Source organism: Cinclus cinclus, chromosome 20 (assembly GCF_963662255.1).
Source record: "Cinclus cinclus chromosome 20, bCinCin1.1, whole genome shotgun sequence".
Taxonomy (NCBI): domain Eukaryota; kingdom Metazoa; phylum Chordata; class Aves; order Passeriformes; family Cinclidae; genus Cinclus; species Cinclus cinclus.
The window spans coordinates 7,995,097-8,015,447 of NC_085065.1; the positions used below are offsets into that span (position 1 = coordinate 7,995,097).

The 20,351-nt window shown below is 44.4% G+C and overlaps 1 protein-coding gene across 1 annotated transcript in view; it reads left to right on the top strand.

Annotated features, from left to right (window-relative positions):
- HLF (HLF transcription factor, PAR bZIP family member) overlaps positions 1-17,032 on the top strand; it is a 30,796-nt gene extending 13,764 nt beyond the window's left edge. The window contains exons 2-4 of the mRNA XM_062506045.1: positions 2,786-2,792; positions 12,908-13,113; positions 15,984-17,032. Coding sequence (XP_062362029.1) covers positions 2,786-2,792; positions 12,908-13,113; positions 15,984-16,199 — 429 coding nt within the window. The 3' untranslated portion in view covers positions 16,200-17,032. The remainder of the gene's footprint in view (positions 1-2,785; positions 2,793-12,907; positions 13,114-15,983) is intronic.
- Positions 17,033-20,351: the final 3,319 nt, after the last annotated feature.

Below are 20,351 nucleotides of genomic sequence, written 5' to 3' on the forward strand. Positions count from 1 at the left end.
ATCACACCAGGAATGCATCCCTCAGGTGGGACAGACAGGCAGCTTCCAGCATCAATCTGCAGTATTCTGATTCTTAGCTGAGTCCTACCTGCATACCTCAACCGGCTTTTTGTCCATATTTTAACAAAATCTTAGGAAAATAAAAAAAAAATTCCCCCTCCAACCAAACCCCTCCTTACTTCAAAGCCAGTAATGAATGTTTCATCACTGCCAGAGCAAATTTGTTGATTCCCAAACACTCCTACTGTGTCTTGGTTGGAAGGCTTAAATTGCTTGCATAAGTGCTGGGGATAAAGCATAAAAAGCTCTTTCTAGTAGAGTTCTGGTTTTCAGTACATATTATAAGAATAAATAAATGCTCAGATGATAGCAGACAGCTGGGTTGTCCACATCTGACTGTCTTCTGCACTGATTTTTAAGACAGACCATGTGCATGGCTGCTTGCTGGCTATCAATACCAGATGTGTCTGCTTGGAATTCAGAGGGATTGTCAAGTGACAGTGCAGTTGTGAAACAAATCATTTTGCTCATGATTACTGAAAATAGTAAATGAGTGGGTAGGATAAAGTGAAGAGATACTCTCAATTCCAGTAGAGAACAAGAGGATGAGATGCCTTTCTGAACTGCCATTAACAAACAATGACTTGGTGAATATTTTTCTTTTTTTCCCCTCCTACCTCCTGCCCAACGACTTGGCTCCTTGAGCAGCACAACCTCTGTGGCTTCTCTGATGTGTAACAAGGCTCTTGCAACCAGGAAGGGAATAGCTTTCATTTACATTATTTTCACAAAACTTGTTGGTAGCACGTGTGGATGCCTTGCTGCCAAATTTGTTTGAAACTGGCCAACAGTTTCCCAAATTTTTGGGAGGGGACTAGATAAACGTGCACAGCAGGACTGCACAAAACTAATTTCTTTGGGAAATCAGCTGAAGAACGACCGTCAAGTACTGGGGGCACTGAAATGAAGTTGGCAAAGCAATTGAAGGAACTGAAGGGTCTTTTGATATCTTAGTTCTGTGCGTGGCCATTAACCAGGTGCACCAGATACAGTCCTTGCCCACAGGCTGGATCCACACTGGCAGAGTGCTGTCTGCCCAGGACCTGGCTGGAGCACTGAGGTGTGATTTGGTGGCTGCACTGATAGTTTTGGAAGTGGCTGGAAATGCTCAGGAAGAAGCAGATGAAAATACTCCTCAGCTTAGGCTGTGTCAGAGCTTGATCTGGATGTCTGAGCTGTGCTGGCTGAGTGGTCTGTGAAATAACCTTTGACTATAGGTAGAGCTTTTCTTTCATTTCCTGAGTAGCCCGAGGGTGTAACTGAATATTTACTACTATTCCACGTTGCTGTTTATATTTTTTAAAAGGAAAATCTGTGACTGCACATGTTGGAATGCATGTTAATAACAACAATTGAAGAAACCCTTTCCATCATCAGGATTTTATTGAGTTTTACTTGTGCAATGAACCCTCAAAGACCTTTTCCAGGCAGCACAATGGAGGCCAGAGAGGTAGAGCCAGATTCTGGGGTTAGTGAGCAAAGCAGCTGCAAAGCTGGGTGACCACCTCATCCCTGGCAGCTTGGACAAACCCTCTGAACCAGGTAAGGGTGTGTTGGGACTCATGCTTCAGTAGGGGCCTCTTTCAGGTGCAGGCAAAGCAGGTGAGGGCTGGACTTGGTTGTGGGTGGGCAGCAGCATCTGAGCTGGGTGTGAGTTCTGTGGAATGCAGGTTCATAAATAGCCTGGGCATGAGGAAGCAAAATGTTTTGACCTGTGAATAGATGAGTTACTTCTGCTGAGGTGCACAGGAACACAGGGTTAGCTTCTGTAGAGAGAACGCATTCAAGGTGGCATGAAAAATCTTCTTTGTGAGACCAGCTTTTAATTTATTTCTGAAAATCTGGAGCACCATAAATCTGCCAGTGCCATTTTCTTTATTCCTTCTGCATTTGTAAAAGGAGAACAAATAAAAATGTTCTGTAAGCTTTGCTACATTAAAAAAAAATAAGATTTATATGACACAGCTCTATTTTGTATAATTTTTTCATATCCAAAATATAGAGGGCTTTAGAATAGACGAAGAAAAGCTGCATATCTGAGTTTAAAATAAAATAAGATGATCCCTGTGACAGAGACAGCAGAAATGATGTGATACGACAGTTGCTGTAGCAACACCACCTACTTCATGAAAATCAGAGTTAACAGGAGTGTAAAAGGTAAAGCCCACACCACATAATTTTCCAAGCCTATGAATTGCTGCTGCCCTCAGCCTGCTGTGCTTTCCAGCTCTCCAGTGCTTCTCCTTCCATGTGAGCACTGAATAATCACCTTTGTCCACATGGCCAACTCCTGCAGACCCCATCCTGCCCTGCGCAGGGACACACGGTGGGAGTTCTGCAGGTGACCTGGAAATAGGAGGGAAAGAACATGAAGAATTTTGTCCTGTCCTGTCCTCCCCCAAAATCCCCCCAAAAGCCCCAGACAGTAGAATACTGTAGGGCCTGTGCTGTCTCTGCAGAGAATGGGACACCCACCAGTGTAACAAGGAAGCCAAGCAGTCAATTTGCTTCCATGGGACTCAGCTTGGAAAGCAGTGGTGTGTCTAATATGAATTATTAAGTGTTTTAGACACAGAAGGTATCAAGGGATAAGGGCACTTCCCCCCCTCCCAAATAACCCCAAAATAGTGGTGCTCCATACCTCTGTGTTTATAAAATGCCCACTCCCATGTTTAAAAGCTGCCATATGCAGAGAATTAATCAATGATTTGCCAGTGCACGTTAGCCTCAAGGTTACGTTAAAACACGTTATTTTTACCATATTGATATTTAAAAAATAAATTGACTTAATATATTAATGATGTTTTGTCATTACTTGGCAGTGGAGAGCCATGCTGTGTGTGATAGCAAGAGTAAAATCTATTACCTGTGGACTGGGAGAAGGGTGTTTAGAAGACAGGTCTCATATAGTCAGGTTTTTCTGATCCCTTTTGCTGACATGCCTTCTGAAGGCATCACAGTAAATGCACTGCTCAATAAATGAAGGTTTGAATTTTGTGTCTTGGGGCATTTTAATTTAATTTTTGACATCATTTACAATCTTCACAGGTTCAGCATGCCTGTTGCATTGGGAACATGCATAGTAGTGTGTTCAGAGCAGTTTAGGGCTGTGGGCAGTTTACAGAGGCCACAAGAAGGTATATAAGCATTAAAATTCCAGGATTTCTTCAAGAGATATTCCATCACCCACCTTTTTCACTGGCTCTGTTTTTAAAAGATTAACACAAAGGTTTTGGTACCTGTCGCTCTGTTTGGTCCGTGTTGTGAGGCACAGAAGTCTCTGCAGGCATTAGGTTGGGTTTGGAGGCTCCTCAGAAAAGCAGTTTCTTGCCATTTTCTGGTGCTCAGTGACTGCCTCACATTTAGCAGTGACTTTATCAGTGCTCAGTGCTGAAATATCTTTTCATTGGGCTTGCCTTTTGAAGTTACCTGACTTTGCCTGTGTCTGACATGCCACCAAAACCTGCTTTATGCAGCACCAGTGAAGAAACAGTTACAGACACAGGTGTAGCATCCATAATCAACAGCCTGTTCTCCTGGAATTTTCCCTAAGTGGTGATGTGTTCTCTTCCTTTCTCTAGCCCCCTTTTTCAGGCTACCCAGGCCTGATGCATCTGTATGGTTTATAAATGGAGATAAATGCATCAATAGAGAAAAAGCTACAACCACACACACTTTGTGTTCTCCTTGGCAATAAAGCTAGAATATAAAAGCAAGTTAGACCTCTGCAGTTACTGCTGCAACAACCCAAGTACAATTTTTTGGGTTTTGCTGTTTGTTTAGGTTTTTTTTCCCCAAAACATATTAGAGGATCCTAATTTAAGGCAGAGAGAAAATAAAATGTACTCAGCCTTACTTAGGTTACGGGAACAGTGTGTTCCTATTTCAGCAGCTCTAATTCTTAAAACGTGATTATTTTATACAAATCACCCTCAATAAATTGTCACATAAAAAGTATGCTTTGTTATAGTGAAATGCAAAATGGAAAAAAAAAATCTAAAGAAAGTAAAATGTGACTGCAACAGATAGTTCAGATTTGTGTGCACAGAGCAGATCAAAAGAGAAAGAGATTTTCAAGTTCTGTAACTCTGCCCAGTGACCTCTTTTCCTTCAGGGATGTATTCCAGTGCTGCTGATAGCATCTGTTGTCTGTCTCTTGGGCTCCCCATTAGCTGCTGATTGGGAGGCAGAGGAGATGTACCTGTTTCACGTGGCTTTTCCATGCCAGTTGAAATCTCCCTTGGCCGTGTTTTGATAACACACCCAGGCAAGCAGGGCTTGGGTACCAGAACTGGGTAATAGATCCATGAGTCATGGGTGCCATATGCTGTCAGAATTACAGGAGGGCTCTTTGCAAGACCTGTTTACTGAGAGCGTGCTGTCCTAGATAGACAAACAGAACAATGGGAGAGGGACTGGTTTGCTCTGGGTTGAAAAGAACATTGGCAGTGGCACAGACATGTCTTGAGGACAAGTGTTGTCTTTGTTTTGAGCAGAATTCCTCGTGAGGGCACCTTTATGGGCAGTGAGGTTGTGGCAAGGTGAAGGTCTCCCCAGGAACAAGGGACCAGGCGAGAGGAGACAGCCTCGAGCTGCACAGGGGAGGCTCTTGCTGGATGCCAGAATTTCTTCACTGATAGGGTGGTATAGCACTGGAAGGGGCTGCCCAGGGAGGTGTTGGAGTCCCAGTCCCTGGAGGTGTCCAAGGAAGGGCTGGATGTGGCACTCAGTGCTCTGTGCTGGTGACAAGGTAGGGATTATGACTTGATGGTCTTGGAGACTTTCCCAACCTCAATGATTCTGTGACTCTGTGCTATATGAGGCCATTGCCTAAACCAGGGGCTCTCTAAAATCTACAGGTTTATTAAAGCTGGGTGCATAATTGTCCAAGGAAAGGAAAATTGATGTTTTTGTCTCCTTCAGAGCAGGCTGACAATTCTGCTTGTTTGGAATCTTCCCTTAAAGAAAAGTATTACTGTACTTTTTGAGGAATCTCTCTCTATGTCAATTGTCAGGTAACAAAAATATGCCAAAGGATGTCAAGAAGCTCCAATGTACAAGAGAACATAAGCATCTTGAACTGAGACATGCTTCTAAGCCAAGCGTAAATTAAAATTAAATACTGGTGTGAACGTTCTTCCCTGCAGCTCTTCAGGCCCTGTCCCCACTGAATTTCCTATTGGCTTCTCTTTGTAAGGAAAGCAGCATCCTACAGAGAAATCAGAAAGGCATTTAGGAATGCTGTGGATTTAATGCTTTTCAAGAATTGTAAAATCCCTGTTCAGTGTCCTGGGAGCAGAATCAAACCCACTGTTCCTGCAAGGGAATTGTTCAGAGCAGGAGCAGCTACTGTCAGGCATCTTGCAAGGGTACTTTAGATGGGAAAAAATTGGATTTCCAGTATTTTTTTCAGAAATGAGGCCTCATTGAGCTCGTAAGTGCTGCCTTCACACAGGTTAAACTCGAGGAAGGGCTTTTGGAGCATGGATCTTACAGGAGAGATGAGTCTGAAATCTTGGAGATGCAGTGGATGATTTTACCTGCTGGTGCCTCCTGTTTGTTTGTTTGTTTATTGTTTGGAAGGGCAGAACGTTGCTGGGCCAGCAGGCAAAGGGCATTCCATGCACTCCATGGTAACCACAGGCAGGATTTCAGGTGAATCCCTCAAAGATGTGCAGACACACAACTGAGGGCCAGGTGTGCAGCCTCAGATAGCAAACCCTGTCTCTTGGAAATGCTGGCTTTAATTACATTATATCCTCCTCTTTCCCCTTCTCCCGTTTTGCCTGGGAGCTCAGACCAGCTCTGAGCTGAATGGGCCATTTCAGGAAGGAAGTGGTTGTCTGTAGGATCTTGGATCTTGACCTCATTTACTGCAGATGTGAGAGGATGCAGGGAGCAGGGGGAGGAGAAGGGAAAATCTGGCACATAGGACCAAAGGATTTTGTCTGGAGAGACTGGACTTTGCCTAAAGTTTCAGCAGAATTATGAACAATTAATTTGATTTTGTGGATGTATCACACCTTGTGTTTGCTTCCCTTTGTGTGAGGAGCCCAGTGTGATACCTAGGGTGGCTCTCACCTGTGCCTCACAGCTGCAGAAGCCCATGAGAGTCAGTTTGAAATGCAGCCAATGCCTACAACGTTTGCTAACCTGAGAGAATGATGATTTGATTTAAAATATCTGCGCTTCATCTGCAAAAAGAAGTGTTGCTCCTTCTTTCATGGGAGTCTCGTGGGGAAGAAGCTGTTTCTGAAACACACAGATGTGGTAGCTGGCAGTGCTGGAGGGAACTCCTTAAATTGTTTCTGTACAGGAGGTTGGAATTATTTATGGCAAATATTATATGGATTTGTTTGGATAAATCAAAATGGGTGAAACAAGTGTCTCCTTAAGCAGGAAAGAATCCAGGTGAGATAGTATGTGAAATTTTGAAGATTGTTGCAACCATGACTGTACTTACACAGCTCTTGCACTTAATTTTAAAAACAAGTTGAAAAGACAACCTAGACTTTTCTGGTGTCCCACTCTTACAATAGGTACATTGAAGATGAGTAGAAATGGATCTGAGAGAACTCCACAGTGTCCTGCTGGTGGACTGAGTAGAGGATGACAACTGACCCTGGCTGTAAGGAGCTGAAGGAGGACAGGGAGCTTTGCCAGTGTTACGTTTGTTGAAGAGAATCTGTGGCACTTGGGAATCTGGAGCTGTGTTTGTACCATCAGCACAGGCTGATCCTGACCTGTTCCCTTTGACAGTACTCTTCTACTGAATGCATTCATCACGGCCTTTGCTGGAACAGCTTTCCCCTTCAGGCTCTCTCCCTCTCATCCTTGGCTGCTGTCTCTGTTGTCCTCGCCCTCCTCACCTCCTTGCACCTTCTCAGTTTTGAGTTCTAATCACTTAATGAAATCGTTCCCTTCTCCTCCAGCCTGAGCATGCCCACAGTTGGAACATGCTGCCCAGGGAACTGCTTGCATCACAGCTCTGGAGGTTTTTAAAAAAACATGTAGATGTGGCACTGAAGACATGGTTGCATGGTGGAGAAGACAGTGCTGGGTTAGTGCTTGGACTTGATGATCTTGGGAGACTTTTCCAGTCTGAACTCTGTTCTGTGGTTCTCTGAAGTAACACTGACCCAGGAGCTGCCCTCTCTTCCAGTGCACAGACCACTAGCACACTGCAGTGAAAAGTCTGCCAGAAATTTTTAACAGGTTCAAAACAAAATATTTTTTGTGGAACCTTTTTCGGGAAACTGTAGAACCATTTTGGCAGAAACACAGTTGGCGCACAAGAAGTTCAAACAGAATGGTTGAAATCTGGCAAAGGCTGAAGGAATTGAAGACAGTATCCTCTAATGGGAAGTGTTAGACAGCCTTAATAAGACTACCAGTCCTGCCTGGAATAATTCTGTAGGGGCCTGGAGCAGGAGGCACACAATGCTGAGAGGGGAAATGACAATTCTTTCATAATTAAATGCACAAGGTTTGTAAACAATGCTGATATCTTTAAAAAGTACACATTTTGAAAACGCTTTCTTGTGCCAGTGCTGTAGTATGTGTTAAAAGCAGCAAAATTATGTTGTGGTTGCATCGGGTTGAGATCCTTCTTTCCACAGGAAGTGTTTGCAGTCACCACATGCTCAGCAGAATTGAGTCTGTGTAAGATAAGGAATAGAGGAATGTCTGTGCCAGCTTGGAGCCCTGCTCAAAATACACAGATCTCCTGTTGCTTGGGAAGAAAATAAAGCTCCTATAATTACTGTTTGCATAAACACACCCAGAGGTGAAGTGTCTTCTTCACCCCAAGGCAGAGTGGTTGGGTTTGTCCTTCCAGTTGAGGGCAGGAGATTCCAGTGTGTAGCTTTAGTCCTATCCACATAAATGGCTTGGTTTCTGGAAAAGAACTATAATCCTAATAGCAGGGAAATTATGTGGAATAAAATAGGACAGATAAAAGCATGCTTATAATATGGTAGGTGAGGAATGATAACCTGACAAGATGCTGTCCTTGGGTAAATCTTGACCTCCAGAATACCCCTTTTACTTTGCTTCCCGTGGGGATTTTTGCCTGTCTGAATCCCTGCGATCTCGCCATGTGTTCTGCAGTGAGAGAACTCCTGGAGGCTGAAGGAGTTAATGCAGAGCTGGATGACAGATTAGTCCAGGACAGACTGTGATTTGGAGTAAGGGAGCTATCCCAAACAGCTGGCCAGCTGCCAAGGGGATAGATGTCTTGGAAGACATACAGGGAGGGCTCTGGAGCAGCTCTGGGTGAGGATTATCTGTCAGTTTAACCACTGTGCTGCAGAGTCTGACACACACAAAGTGCCTTCTGTTTATATAGAGAAAAATGATTAGCAAACACGTTTTATCTCTGGGCTGCTAAGAAATTGAGTAGGAAACTCCTCTTTTATTTCCCTCCAATGTATGTAAAAAATAGGGAAAAATATTTTGATTAGAACATTTTCACTCCCTTTTCTTCCTCTCAGTGCTGTACTCCAGCCAGATGTCGAGCTGATGAGGAGTGTAGAAGGGCTGTGAGAACGGAGATTTTCTGAAAATCAGACACATTTCTATGGGAGTTGAATGATTCAGAATTGTGTTCCACATAATTTACCAGGGATTTCTCACAGTACACATAAGAAGTCTGCCAAGCAGTAGTGCAGCTGAAGAGGTTATTTCCGTCTTCACTCTCCTGGGCACAGCTGGTAGGTGGAATGTTTCAAAAAGGGGAAATTAGGAGTCAGGATGTGGTGATTGAACTCCCTGTGATACGAGATCAGCATTTGGGGTTTTGTAGGTATACAAAAATGCTGCTATACTTTTGAATGGTGAATTTTAATTATTGCAAGCAATTTAAAGCTGCTATTTTTTTTTTTAACCAGCAGTTTGTCACCTAGATGACACATGTGAATGGCCTCAGTCCACATCTCTCTGAAAAAGGAACTACACTGAAAATATTGCCATTACATTTCACTTCTCACTGGCAGTCTCTGCTGGGAGAAGGACTGAAAGGATTAGAATAGCGAACTTTCTTTCAAGTCCTTTTTTTTCTTGAAAATTTTCCACTATGCTAATATCTGCCAGAGCAAGACCAAAAGCACTAGCAAAGGCAAGATGTTAGGACAGCAGAATTGCAGGAGTTGCCAAAATCTGCTGGTCCCTTTGCCAGGAGACACCTGGAGCTGTGTCTGTCCTGGCATACTCCTTCTTGCTTGAGTGGAGCTCTGCAAGTGGGAAAGGCCCCAGACAAAAGGCCAGTGTTGACATAGCTGTGGTCTCTCCATGGTTGAGACACATCACTAGGGTGCTGTGAGGGGAAGTTTTCATTAACAATTGTTTGTTCCCAGCTTGCTTCCACCACCACCACCTTGGAGCTCTGCAGCTGGATTTCCAAAAGAGCTTAATGCTCAAGAGTTCTCATTTCAGCAAGTTAAATAGAGGGGCTAAGTTCTTTCCAAAACACTTGGCAGTCATCAGCCCCCATTGAGAGCAAAGCTTAAGCACATTGAACAGTCCAGCCATTTCACTGTTGTGAAAATTTGGCCACTGTTGTGAGCACAGAGTGTTTAAAGAATGCAGAACCTGGCAAAGGCATCTGGCTCCCAATGCTGGGCACTGAGGGGCCTTACCTGGCAGGGTGGGTTTTGTCCTTGGCCAAATGCTCATGCCTGGGAGCCTCTGAGCAGCCCTTTCTGTGGCTGTTGTGACAGCTGGGAAGCTTGCTGATGCGAGGATCTGTCGGCTGCTGGGCACATGACACTCAGATTGCTGTGCTTATTTGACCTACCTCTGATGGCGAGGAATTCAGTGCACAAAAATAACACCCCGAACAGAATTTGGCAGGAGGCTGCAGTGCTGTGCTCACCCGGGGAGCGATGCCATGCTCTGCGCTCCCACAGTCCCGGCAGTGCCAAGGCCAGCGCAGCCCACGCTGCCCTCTTGGATTACCACAAGTTCCAGCACCACGGAGATGTCATGGCCACTGGCCAGCAAACTAATGAAGACAGGTTCCTGGCTTGCACTATTGGCAAAACTTGATAGAATTAATAAAAAGATCCGCGGCGCCAGGAGTCACCCAGGGTAAAATGCTGGACCAAAGCATTTGTGGTTTTTTGGTTGTTTTTTTTGCCTGGGGCTTGAGATCCCCTTGTTAAGTCTGTTGTTCTTGATGGAGCTGCTGATCGTTTGCAGGAGTGTGACAGAACAGAGCCTGGCAGAGGTGTGTGTGCCATGTGGGTGTAGGATATCTCACAGGGCAGCACTCCTGGGGCTCCTAGTGATGGTGCTTAGACACATGGTTTGTTCAGGCTTTAGTGAACAGCATTCCCCTTGAGCGAGCTTCTCGCTGGCCCTGGAACATGTTATGTTTGCTGAAAGGCCAGGTCTGTAGTTGTGAGAGCTGCCTAGAGCAGGGGAGAGGAAAGGTGCATGGAGAGAACAAGGCAGGACCTCGACTGCTTTGTCTTCTCCCAAGACCACTGTGGAGGTGCATTGCTCTTTGTTTTGCTCTTGCATTGCTGAGATGCAATGCCTCGATTTCCCGTGTTTAAAAGGAGCATTTTGACCCTTTTTTCAGGGTGATACTGTAAAATTTATTGAGGCTAGTAACTACAGAGCTCATGTAATTACATAATATGGCATATTATAGATAAATGATAATATGCAAACTGATCCTATAAATCAAGGACTTAAAAAATATTTAAATACAGACTCTCTCACATGGAACAATTAGAAAGCGTGGCCAGATTTCACAATCCATTTGACTTCTAGAAACACCCTGCAAGCTCACCAGAAATAATAAAAGTACTCAGAGCTCGTGTCTTGCTTCATTTTTACCTGTATTACTGGATGTGCACCATTTGTAGGTGCATACATCTGTGTATTTTTGTCTGCAGTAAGGAATACCTGGCTGCTCCAGAACAGGCAGTCACCCGAGGAGCTTTAAACACGTTTAAGGGCGTTTCCTCCTTTAAACGAGGCCATGGCAGCTACTCCATCCGTCCGTCCGTCCATCCATCCATCCATCCATCCATCCATCCATCCATCCATCCCTGATGGATCAGCCCCCACGGCCGGCAGGGATGCGGGATGCTCATCCCGGGGAGGTGCCAGCGGGGCAGGGAGGTGTCTCGGCCCCGCACATCGCTGTCTGCAGGAGGGATGAGCTGGTGAGAAGCCGCTGTGCAGCCGCAGCCGAGCGTGCCCCCTGTTACCCCGGTTACCCCGGTTATCCCGGTTATCCCGGTTATCCCGGAGCGCTGCGCTGGGAGCGCGCACCCATCACCCGCGGGCGGGGGAAATGCCGCCGCTTCCCGGTTCTGGTAACGGGGCACAGCCGGGAACGCCACGTTCCGAGCCGGCCCCGAGAGCGGGAGAAGCCTCTGGCAGCGGCCGTTCCCGGCTGGATGAAGGAGGGACAGCGGCAGCGCCGCGTTCCCAGCAGCGCATCCCGAGCCGGGCGGCAGCATCCTTTCCTCTCGCTGCCTCTCCTGCAGTCACATCTATATTTTGGTAACTTTGATCCTCCTTTTCTCCTGTCCCCAGCCCTCGCTGGCCTTTCCTGGAAGCTGATTTTATCAGCTCTAAAATAGGAGTTACAAAATCTCTCCCTTAGCAAACGCTGTGCAGGGCAATTCCCCCGGTGCGCTTTCCGTGCAGTTCTCCTAATATTATTATTAAAATAAAAACTACATTGTTAGTGCTGGCCTTGGAATTAGAAATGGCATGTAATGTTTACTGTTTTACACCCTAAATATTGCAGATGTGGGCACAAGTAAGGAAATATTACACAGCCACAGGATGTTTTTGTAGTTATCATGAAAGCTGTCATATCGCTAAAGTCAAAAAGAATTAGCAAATAGCCAGAGTTATAAAAGAATATCTGCTTCAATCAGAAGTCCTCCCTCTGAAGTCTGTGAAGCTTCTACTTCTGAGGCATGTGAAAACTTCTGAAAATTCTGCCCCTGGGGATAGTCCGTGTTTAGGCAGCTGACTTCAGGATCCTATATTTGGAACCTTTGGTTTGAGATTTTAAATTGGATTTTTAGTGGGAATGGTGCCCGAATTGGTGCTCTAAGATCTTGAAGGGTTTATCTAAAATCAAAAAGAGAAAAATGGGAGGTATAGCACTCATTTTCTGGGGATACGCTCCTTTTTATTAGATTTTTATATACCGTAGAAGAGAAATGCAACATCAATAAGTGCCTTCATTTTTACAGAGCATCTTTAAGGAATCATTGTAGCTTTTCATGTTGCTGGTTTCCTTCACTGTCTTTTAGAATATCCCTGGTAGGATTTCATAAAGAATAAATAGCAATCTCCTTGGAGTGCTTCAGCACAGCTGAAGGTACACTTTCATGAGATGCTATTCATGGCAAGTACTGTACATTGTTTGACTGTAAAATAAATACACCCTCAGGGGTATAACTGTGAGGGGCTACAGTGTGCTGATAGATCTGAACTAAATGACAATACTTAAAATCTGTTCCTGAGGATGGGATCCTAATGAAGTGGCACAGGTTGGAGCAATATATCTTCTGCTTGCAGTCCAGTGCAGCTCAGTGTTGGATTCAGTGATGTTGTGTGGGAATCTAAGATTAGCAGCCAGAGTTAGGAACAGATTCTGAATATAAAGGCCATGAGCATGTCTGGATCAGAATATGCACCTTGCACAATGGACAAGCTAATATTTAGCAAGCATAGGTACCAAATCTGAAGGGAAAGCTGAAAGAATTACTGCTGGTAACGTATGTAGAGATCTTCTAAAATCCTTTGATGCAAATAACACTTTTTCTAACCCAGCTGTATTTATCCCGTTTTCCTGCAGGTCAGATCTTGCCAGCAAACCGGAACACACCAAGCCCCATTGATCCTGAGACTATCCAAGTTCCTGTTGGCTACGAACCTGACCCTGCAGATCTGGCTCTGTCCAGCATTCCTGGCCAGGAGATGTTCGATCCTCGCAAGCGCAAGTTCTCTGAAGAAGAGCTGAAACCCCAGCCCATGATTAAGAAAGCTCGCAAAGTCTTCATCCCAGATGACCTAAAGGTAATTTGGAACTGGTGATGAGGTGATTCCTACAGGGTCTCTCACAGTTGCTCACTAAGGTGCAGGTTTGGAGCATGAATCTGTTTTGCTCATGTAAAGTAAATCTTTTAATCTAAATCTGACTTTGCTGTTGAATAAAACTGTTCAGGGTTCTGGATGAAACCGTAGGAAGGATGTCCCTTATTAGTTATGCAGCAGTTGAAATTCATGAGCTCAATATTAATTTCCTTTGTATGCCAGAAACTTCCTGCTTGACCTTGGACAAACTTGTTTTGTCCCATATTTCCCACTTATGAAACAGCCTGATCATGTTTCCTTTTTCTTCATCCTGTTTCTATTCATGTTTCCTTTTTCTTCATCCTCTGTCTATTCAGCACAGGCTGTGAATCTGTCAAGGAAAATGGAGGACCCTGATGACAAACTGAAGTATATTGTGTATTATTTGGAAGTTGCTCTAGTTCTGTGTTTAATAATGAATGGGAACACCACAGTAAAAACTATTTCACTAATATATATTCACTAGTCCAGGTGAAAGAATCTAGACAAGTGGTAGGAAAACAGAAGAAAACAGAATTTTTCTGCTGAGAGGTGTGTTTTAATACAACATGTAAAATACAATACTACATCAGTAGTTTAGTAGAAAGAGTCTGTGCCACTCACTGCTTCTGAGATGCGAAGAGCAAAGTGCATGAAGATAGCAGGAAAATTATCAACTGATGCTGGTTATCAAACACTCTGGATATTATTTGCCAAGTTGTTTTCCTGGTATGTGCTTTCCAAGAGGATCTCTTTTGTCAGAGGCAGTCAGGGAGAATTTAATTCTGCTGTTGCTACTGCCCCCAAGAGACACAGCCTGAGAGGCTGTTGGAGTCAGTGGGAATCCCTGGCTGCATGTGCAGGGAGCCTGGGATGCCATGTGTTTGCACCACATTGATAGCATTAGGGAAAGAAGCTATTTTTATCCCTAAGCATGCTGTGGTGCAAGTTAAAAGCACAGAAATCACAATTGCAGTAGCGTTCAGGTCGTTGTCGCTCAGCTTTTCTTTGCAAAGGTTTTCCTGCACCTTGTTTCTTACCTGGGCAAGTTCTGCTGCCTGTGATGCCCTGTTGGGTTGCAGTGCCCAAGGGAGATGCATTTGCTGCAGGAATGGCTGGAGTTTCTCCCTTTGTCACATCTCCCAGGTACCCTTATTCATCAAAGCAAGCTTTTGGCAAATGTGCTATTGGCCAGGGGTGGACGCCAGCAGTGCAGCACAGGAGGGAAGCAGGAGCTCAGGGTCTCTCACTCCCTCAGGATCATCCCATCACTTGCCCTTGACTCGTTTCAGAGCGCTTGACCCAAGTGCTGCTTCTGCCCTGGCATGTGGAGCAGCCTGTGGGTTCTGGGGGAGGGTAAGCAGATTAGAGCAGTCAATCGTCTCTGGGCTGCATGTGATTTGGAAATGCCAGCCTTACCTCTTGCAGGCCTGGATTAAGGGATTTGCCCTAGCAATTTGTTAAAATAAAGAGGGATGAAGCCTAGGTGGCACACTAATAAATTGCTTAAAGCTGATTTTTATGGAGTGAATTGAGATGGGAAATTATAAACAAGATTTGGGTCATAGCTTTTTGCTGCATGCATGTTTTTTTGGATGATTTTGTGCGGCCCCATCTACGTACAGGTGAAGAGCCATTTAGAGATAGTGCTGGCTCCAGACTGGCATTCCTGCACACTTTGTTGAGCCAAACTGATGGAAAGCAGTTCAAGAGCCCTCTTGCTAGCAGTTGTTTTCCTCCTGCTTTGCCTTGTGCAGCAGCAGAAGGTGCAGAGCAGCAGGATTAGCTGGGCTGAAGAACCCAGGAGTGGTGGCTGTTTGCTCAGTGCAGCACCAGGAGCAGCTGGGTCTCCTGCCCTGTGCTGGTCCTTGGGAGCTGCACTGGGAAATGGAAGCATGTGAAAATGAAGAAAGAGGGAATTTGACTTGGCCAGGCAGTTTGAGGCTTGAGTGGCTGCATCGCTTGTGCTCTGCAGGGGACTGAATTTCACTTTTCACAAGAGATTCTTCCTGCTTTGTATTTCCTGAGTTGTTCCAAAGTTTTAGAACTTAATTCAGTTACGAAGCAACATCAAAACTGCCATTTTGCTGAAGGCCACTTCATTGAAAGAGTGGAAAAATTGGGTGAAATTCAGTAGTTACTTGTGGTCTTTGATAGACCAATGCAGTAAGGTGATCTGGAGGCAAGTCTTCAGGGATAATTCTTTGGGAATGTGTTATTTTATGAAACCTCAGGGGGTAGTGGACCTATTTCTGTCCAATGCTTTTTTTTTTTTCCACACTCAAAGCCTATTGCACTAATCTCTGTGGTTGGTCCCAGAGCAGCCATCATCACTGTGCCAAGGAATCCTCTTGCAGTGACTTAGTGGTGCAGACAGGAACATTTTGGGGCTCTGTAGGGTGCTTTGAACATTAACAAAGAGCGGAGCAGTAGATGAAACGGGTGCTAGCAGCACAGGGAGTGAACCAGGTGTTGGCTGGCAGCGCTGAGCAGGGCCAGAGGTAACGAGCGCTGCAGCAGCCGCCGTGCAGGGTGGATGAGCTAACCGGGTCAGCCTAGATGGGAGATGGATTGTGCCTCCAGAACATTGCTTCGCTTTTCCTTGGAGGAATTCCCCGTCAGGAGGATGAGTGGGGCTCAGTGTAAACATTTTGACAGAAACATCCGAGGGCATCTGTGCTGCCGGGGCGGACGGTGCCGTGCGGAGCTGTAACTGCACGGGGCGACACCGCGGGAGCAGCTCCAACGGGCAGCTCTGCTTCTACCAAAACCTAACACCTCTGTTTGCCTCTGTGTGTGCGTGTGTGCCCGCGTGTGCGTGTGCTCACGAGCAGGACGACAAGTACTGGGCCAGGCGCAGAAAGAACAACATGGCAGCCAAGCGCTCGCGGGACGCGCGGCGGCTGAAGGAGAACCAGATCGCCATCCGCGCCTCCTTCCTGGAGAAGGAGAACTCGGCGCTGCGCCAGGAGGTGGCCGACCTGCGCAAGGAGCTGGGCAAGTGCAAGAACGTCCTGGCCAAGTACGAAGCTCGGCACGGCCCCCTGTAAATCCCACGCAGGGGTGTTTTGGGTTCTTTTTTTTTTTTTTCTTTCTTTTTTCTTTTCTTCTTTTCTCTCTTTGTCGCGGGTTGGCATTTGACTAGATGGACAATGTGTTTCCTGTTTGATAGCACCACACCCAAACCAACCTTTCTGTCTTCAGCACTTTACCAGAAGCAGAAACAAAACTGACTTAGCGTTGGTTTTTGTTGTTGTTGTTGTTGTTTTGGTTTGTTTTTTTTTTTTCTCTTTTTGTTTGCATGTACGTGTCCCCGCGTGCGTGTGTGTGCACACGTGCGTGCCAGGTCTGTGTCTGTGGGTGTGCATGTGCGTGGGTGTGCGTGAGCATCTCAGCACTTCCCATTTTTATCAGCCCTCTTCAAAGGGTGCCACATTTTTACCTGGACTGTTGACAACCGCCATAGTAAGCTTTTTATTATCTTTTTTTTTTTTCTTCAGTGCTGCTTCAGAGTAGGGGTTTTATGTTCTCGTAATCAGTTCCATCCTCCTGATTTACTTGGAAAGATCCCAGCATAAATTACAAAAAAAAAAGGAAAAAAAAAAAGAAAAAAAAAGGTAGATCTCAGTTTTTTTTTTTTGAGAGTAACAAGCTATCATTTAAGTCTGTCTAATCAGAAAAGTTAACATGCTAATAAAATGCACAAATAGTAATTTAGTACTACACTGCAGAACTATTAATTTATAGATTGCTTTTGTTGTATTTTTAAGTTTTGGTGATATTCGTCTTCAGATTTAAAAGTGCTGTTAGACTGAGTTTAGCTATACTCATGATAGATCCCATAATGGCTTCTCTGTAGCTACTAAGGTTCCTTTTCTCTCCACGGACCCCAGGTAGGTAGGTAGGAGTTGTTGGTAGAGCACAGAGTGTGCACCTTGCACTGCCTGCACCTGAAGCAATAATCCTGCGTGCATGCTGCCCAGATGTTCCCAGTGGCCGTGGGATGGTTCCCTACCCAACAGGAGTCTCAATGTCTGTGACAAGGAGTTCCAAAAACACGTTCCCATGAGCATGCTGACCGTGTCCCTGCCGTGGGGGAGCGCTTGTGTAAGGAGCAGGATCATTAGTTGAAAACGAGAACAAAATTAAATAGTGTCAAATCAGATCTGATGTCAAAATCAGAGGGGCTTTTCTGTTTTCAGTTAGTTACTCCATTTTGTGATTAAAAGTTGAATAAATACCTACATTCAGTTGTTTTTTTCCTATGTTTTGTAATATATTTTCTGTAGATTATATCTTGCTGTTTTAAAAAAAAATCACTTTTATTCGGTTAGAAGTCGTCACTGGTTTGCAAAGCCCATTTTTTCCTAGTGATTGTTGTTTTGAGTGTGACATGAACTGATGGTTCTGAACTTTATTGTTTTAAACTCTGCTTTTGAACATGTATGTTCTAATATAAAGTGGACTTCTGAAAAATGAATGTAAGAGACACTGGTGTATTTCCGAGGGGGATGGTGTTGTCATATACTGTGGTTAATCCAATCAATCTAAGTGTTTACTCTAGACCAAAAGGATAGATATTATAAAATGTATAAAGTTTATACAGAATAATTATAGTATGTTCGTTTTGTACAGTATTTTTCAAGTACAAATACTGACAATGTATTTTGAAAGACATATATATAGCAAAAAGAAAAAGCTATTCCATGTTTAAAATATATAGCAAAGATATATATTCTCCATTATTGTATAGAAAGGAAATGCTTAGGGTTTTATTGGTTGTTGTTTTCTTCTTTTTTTTTAATCCGTAATATTTTAGGCCTGGCACACTGACATGTTCTGTGCTTTAAATTAAATTTTTATGGAAGTAATATGGCTTTCCAGGATGTTCCATATTACTGAAAAAGAGAGACTTTTTTTATTTTTCATCAGGAACACGTAAAGAAACTGTTTAACAGGGACAAAGCACAACATGGATTTTAGTCAACTATTGATTGGACATTGCAACATTTTGTAATGGCGGAAAAATATAACACAAAGCCATTCGTAGTCATTTCCAATTTGCTGCTGCTGCTGCTAGAATCTGTTTCCAACTGATTTTTTTTGTTACAAACAGCTCAGATCCTGTACACTGCTGTGTGTACTGCATATGGCTAGTAACGTGAGGAAAATACGGTGCTACATGTCTTGCTCACAGTTTTCTAAGTGTTCTGACATTATTTTCAAATAAAAAGGTTGTTCATTCCATGAAGTCATTCATGCTTCAGGAAATGGCTGCAAAGAGCTCAGCACTAAAAGCCTCCTTGCACGGATGGCATTTCTCCAGTATTTTTCCACAAACATACCTGGCTTGTTGGTGCCCTGTGACATGCAGCACTTGCCCATGGACCATTTGTTCAGCAGATCTGGGGGAGTTTCCCGTGCTGCAGCAAGGTTGGAAGTGCAGGAGTTGTTCCTGAAGGGCAGCAGAAGGCACTGCAGCAGACAGGAGGGTCTGGCACAGTCGGGGGCTCTGCTGGGATCACCCCAGGTTCTCCCTCTGGCAGAAGCCGTGGCAGGGCTCAGAGCTGCTGGAACACCTTGACCAGCAGCACAGCAAAGTGCAGCAGCCTCCAGTCACCCCCACAAAGGAGATTTTTGGGGTCACCCAAGAGCAGGGTGAGGTCAGTGGTGCTGCTGCTAGGGCAGGTCGTGACCACAAAAACTTCTCGTAATGCGCAAAAGGCAGCTTGGAAAAGAAAAAAAAAATAAAAAAAATCTTTTATTTCTTTGAGTAGGGAAGGGGTGGGAAGCATTTGAAGACTGGATGGCACAGGTTTATTGAGGCATGGCCACAGAGGAGCCCAGAGGTTCCTGGCTCTGCCTCACCCAGCAGTCCCAGAGCTGCTCCTGTGCCTCTCGTCCCATCCCGGGACTGGGAATGTCCCAGGCTGCAGCTCCTCGTGGAGTGGGGCTCTCTGGGGAGCCTGTGGGACTCAGGTACTCCCCATTCCTATGGCACTTAGGTACTCTGGCTGCTCTGAACAGCTCACCTGGGGATAAAAACCAACCAAACAAAAAAGTAGGCTTAAAACTTGGAAAATCCCCAGGTTCGTAATTCAGGTTGTCTCCCTGAAATAGCAATGGAAATAAATAAATGGAAGTTCAGCTCATTTTCAGTTCCCAAGGACAGCTCAGCTGGGCTCATCACGCCTCTGATGGCTTTGTTGCTCATGAAGGAGCTTTTAGGTATAAGAAATTGTAATTTTATAAAAAATAGAAATATATATATTTGCAGAATAATTAATAGCTTATCAAAATAATTTACTGACCTCTATTACACTATAAGCATTGGTAAAATGCTCGTCTTTCATTTTTTGCTGAAACTTAGAAGTGGATTTATTCTTTTTAGAAAAGAATGCCCTCTGGAAATCAGTGGGACAGGAGATGGATTTGTGCATCTGAGCACCTTGGGGCTCTCTGGGAAAGCCCGTGGCAGAGGAGGTGGGTGGGGAGGGATGTATTTCTTTTTCTGAGTGGTGCTGAAGTCACTAAACCAAGCACCATGGAAATAAGTTCTGACTTGAATCCACAAAAGCAAGAAATTCAGAATGCAGGGGAGGAGCAGGAGTGAGCACCAGGGATGGGATCAGTTCAGACCCCTCTCATTTGAATATCTTGCCTCTGTGGGTTTGTAATACCCCCAATTATTGCTTTAAAATTATTTTTGCATGTAATTTTACAACAAAGATGTGCAGTTTATTTTTATTTTGTTGACTTTTTTATGTGAAAAGAATTATATTAAAACTTATATGTGATCAACCATCGTATTTCTGGCAACACCACAAGACAGAATTAAATACAAGTTTAACAAATAGATCAAATTATCTGTATGACAAGAAATGGTTTGCATCCTGTCTGCTGTTCAGCCCAATTTTTTTTTTTTTTTTTTTTTTTGTCATTCTTAATGTTTAATAAACTTTTAAATTTTTCTTCTCTCAGCTGTGTGCTTGTTTTGGTGTATCAGGGTATGGGGCTATAGGGAGGGAATTTTTCTCCCCCATCTTCTGGTCTGTCCCACCATTAGCTGGGGATAGATCCCAGCTAAATTTGGGGGGTACAAATATCCCCCAACCTTGCCAGCTGCCACCAGGGTTAGGTATAACCAGTGCAAATGTGTATTAACATGAGATGAAATAATACAAATTATACTGTAATTAGTG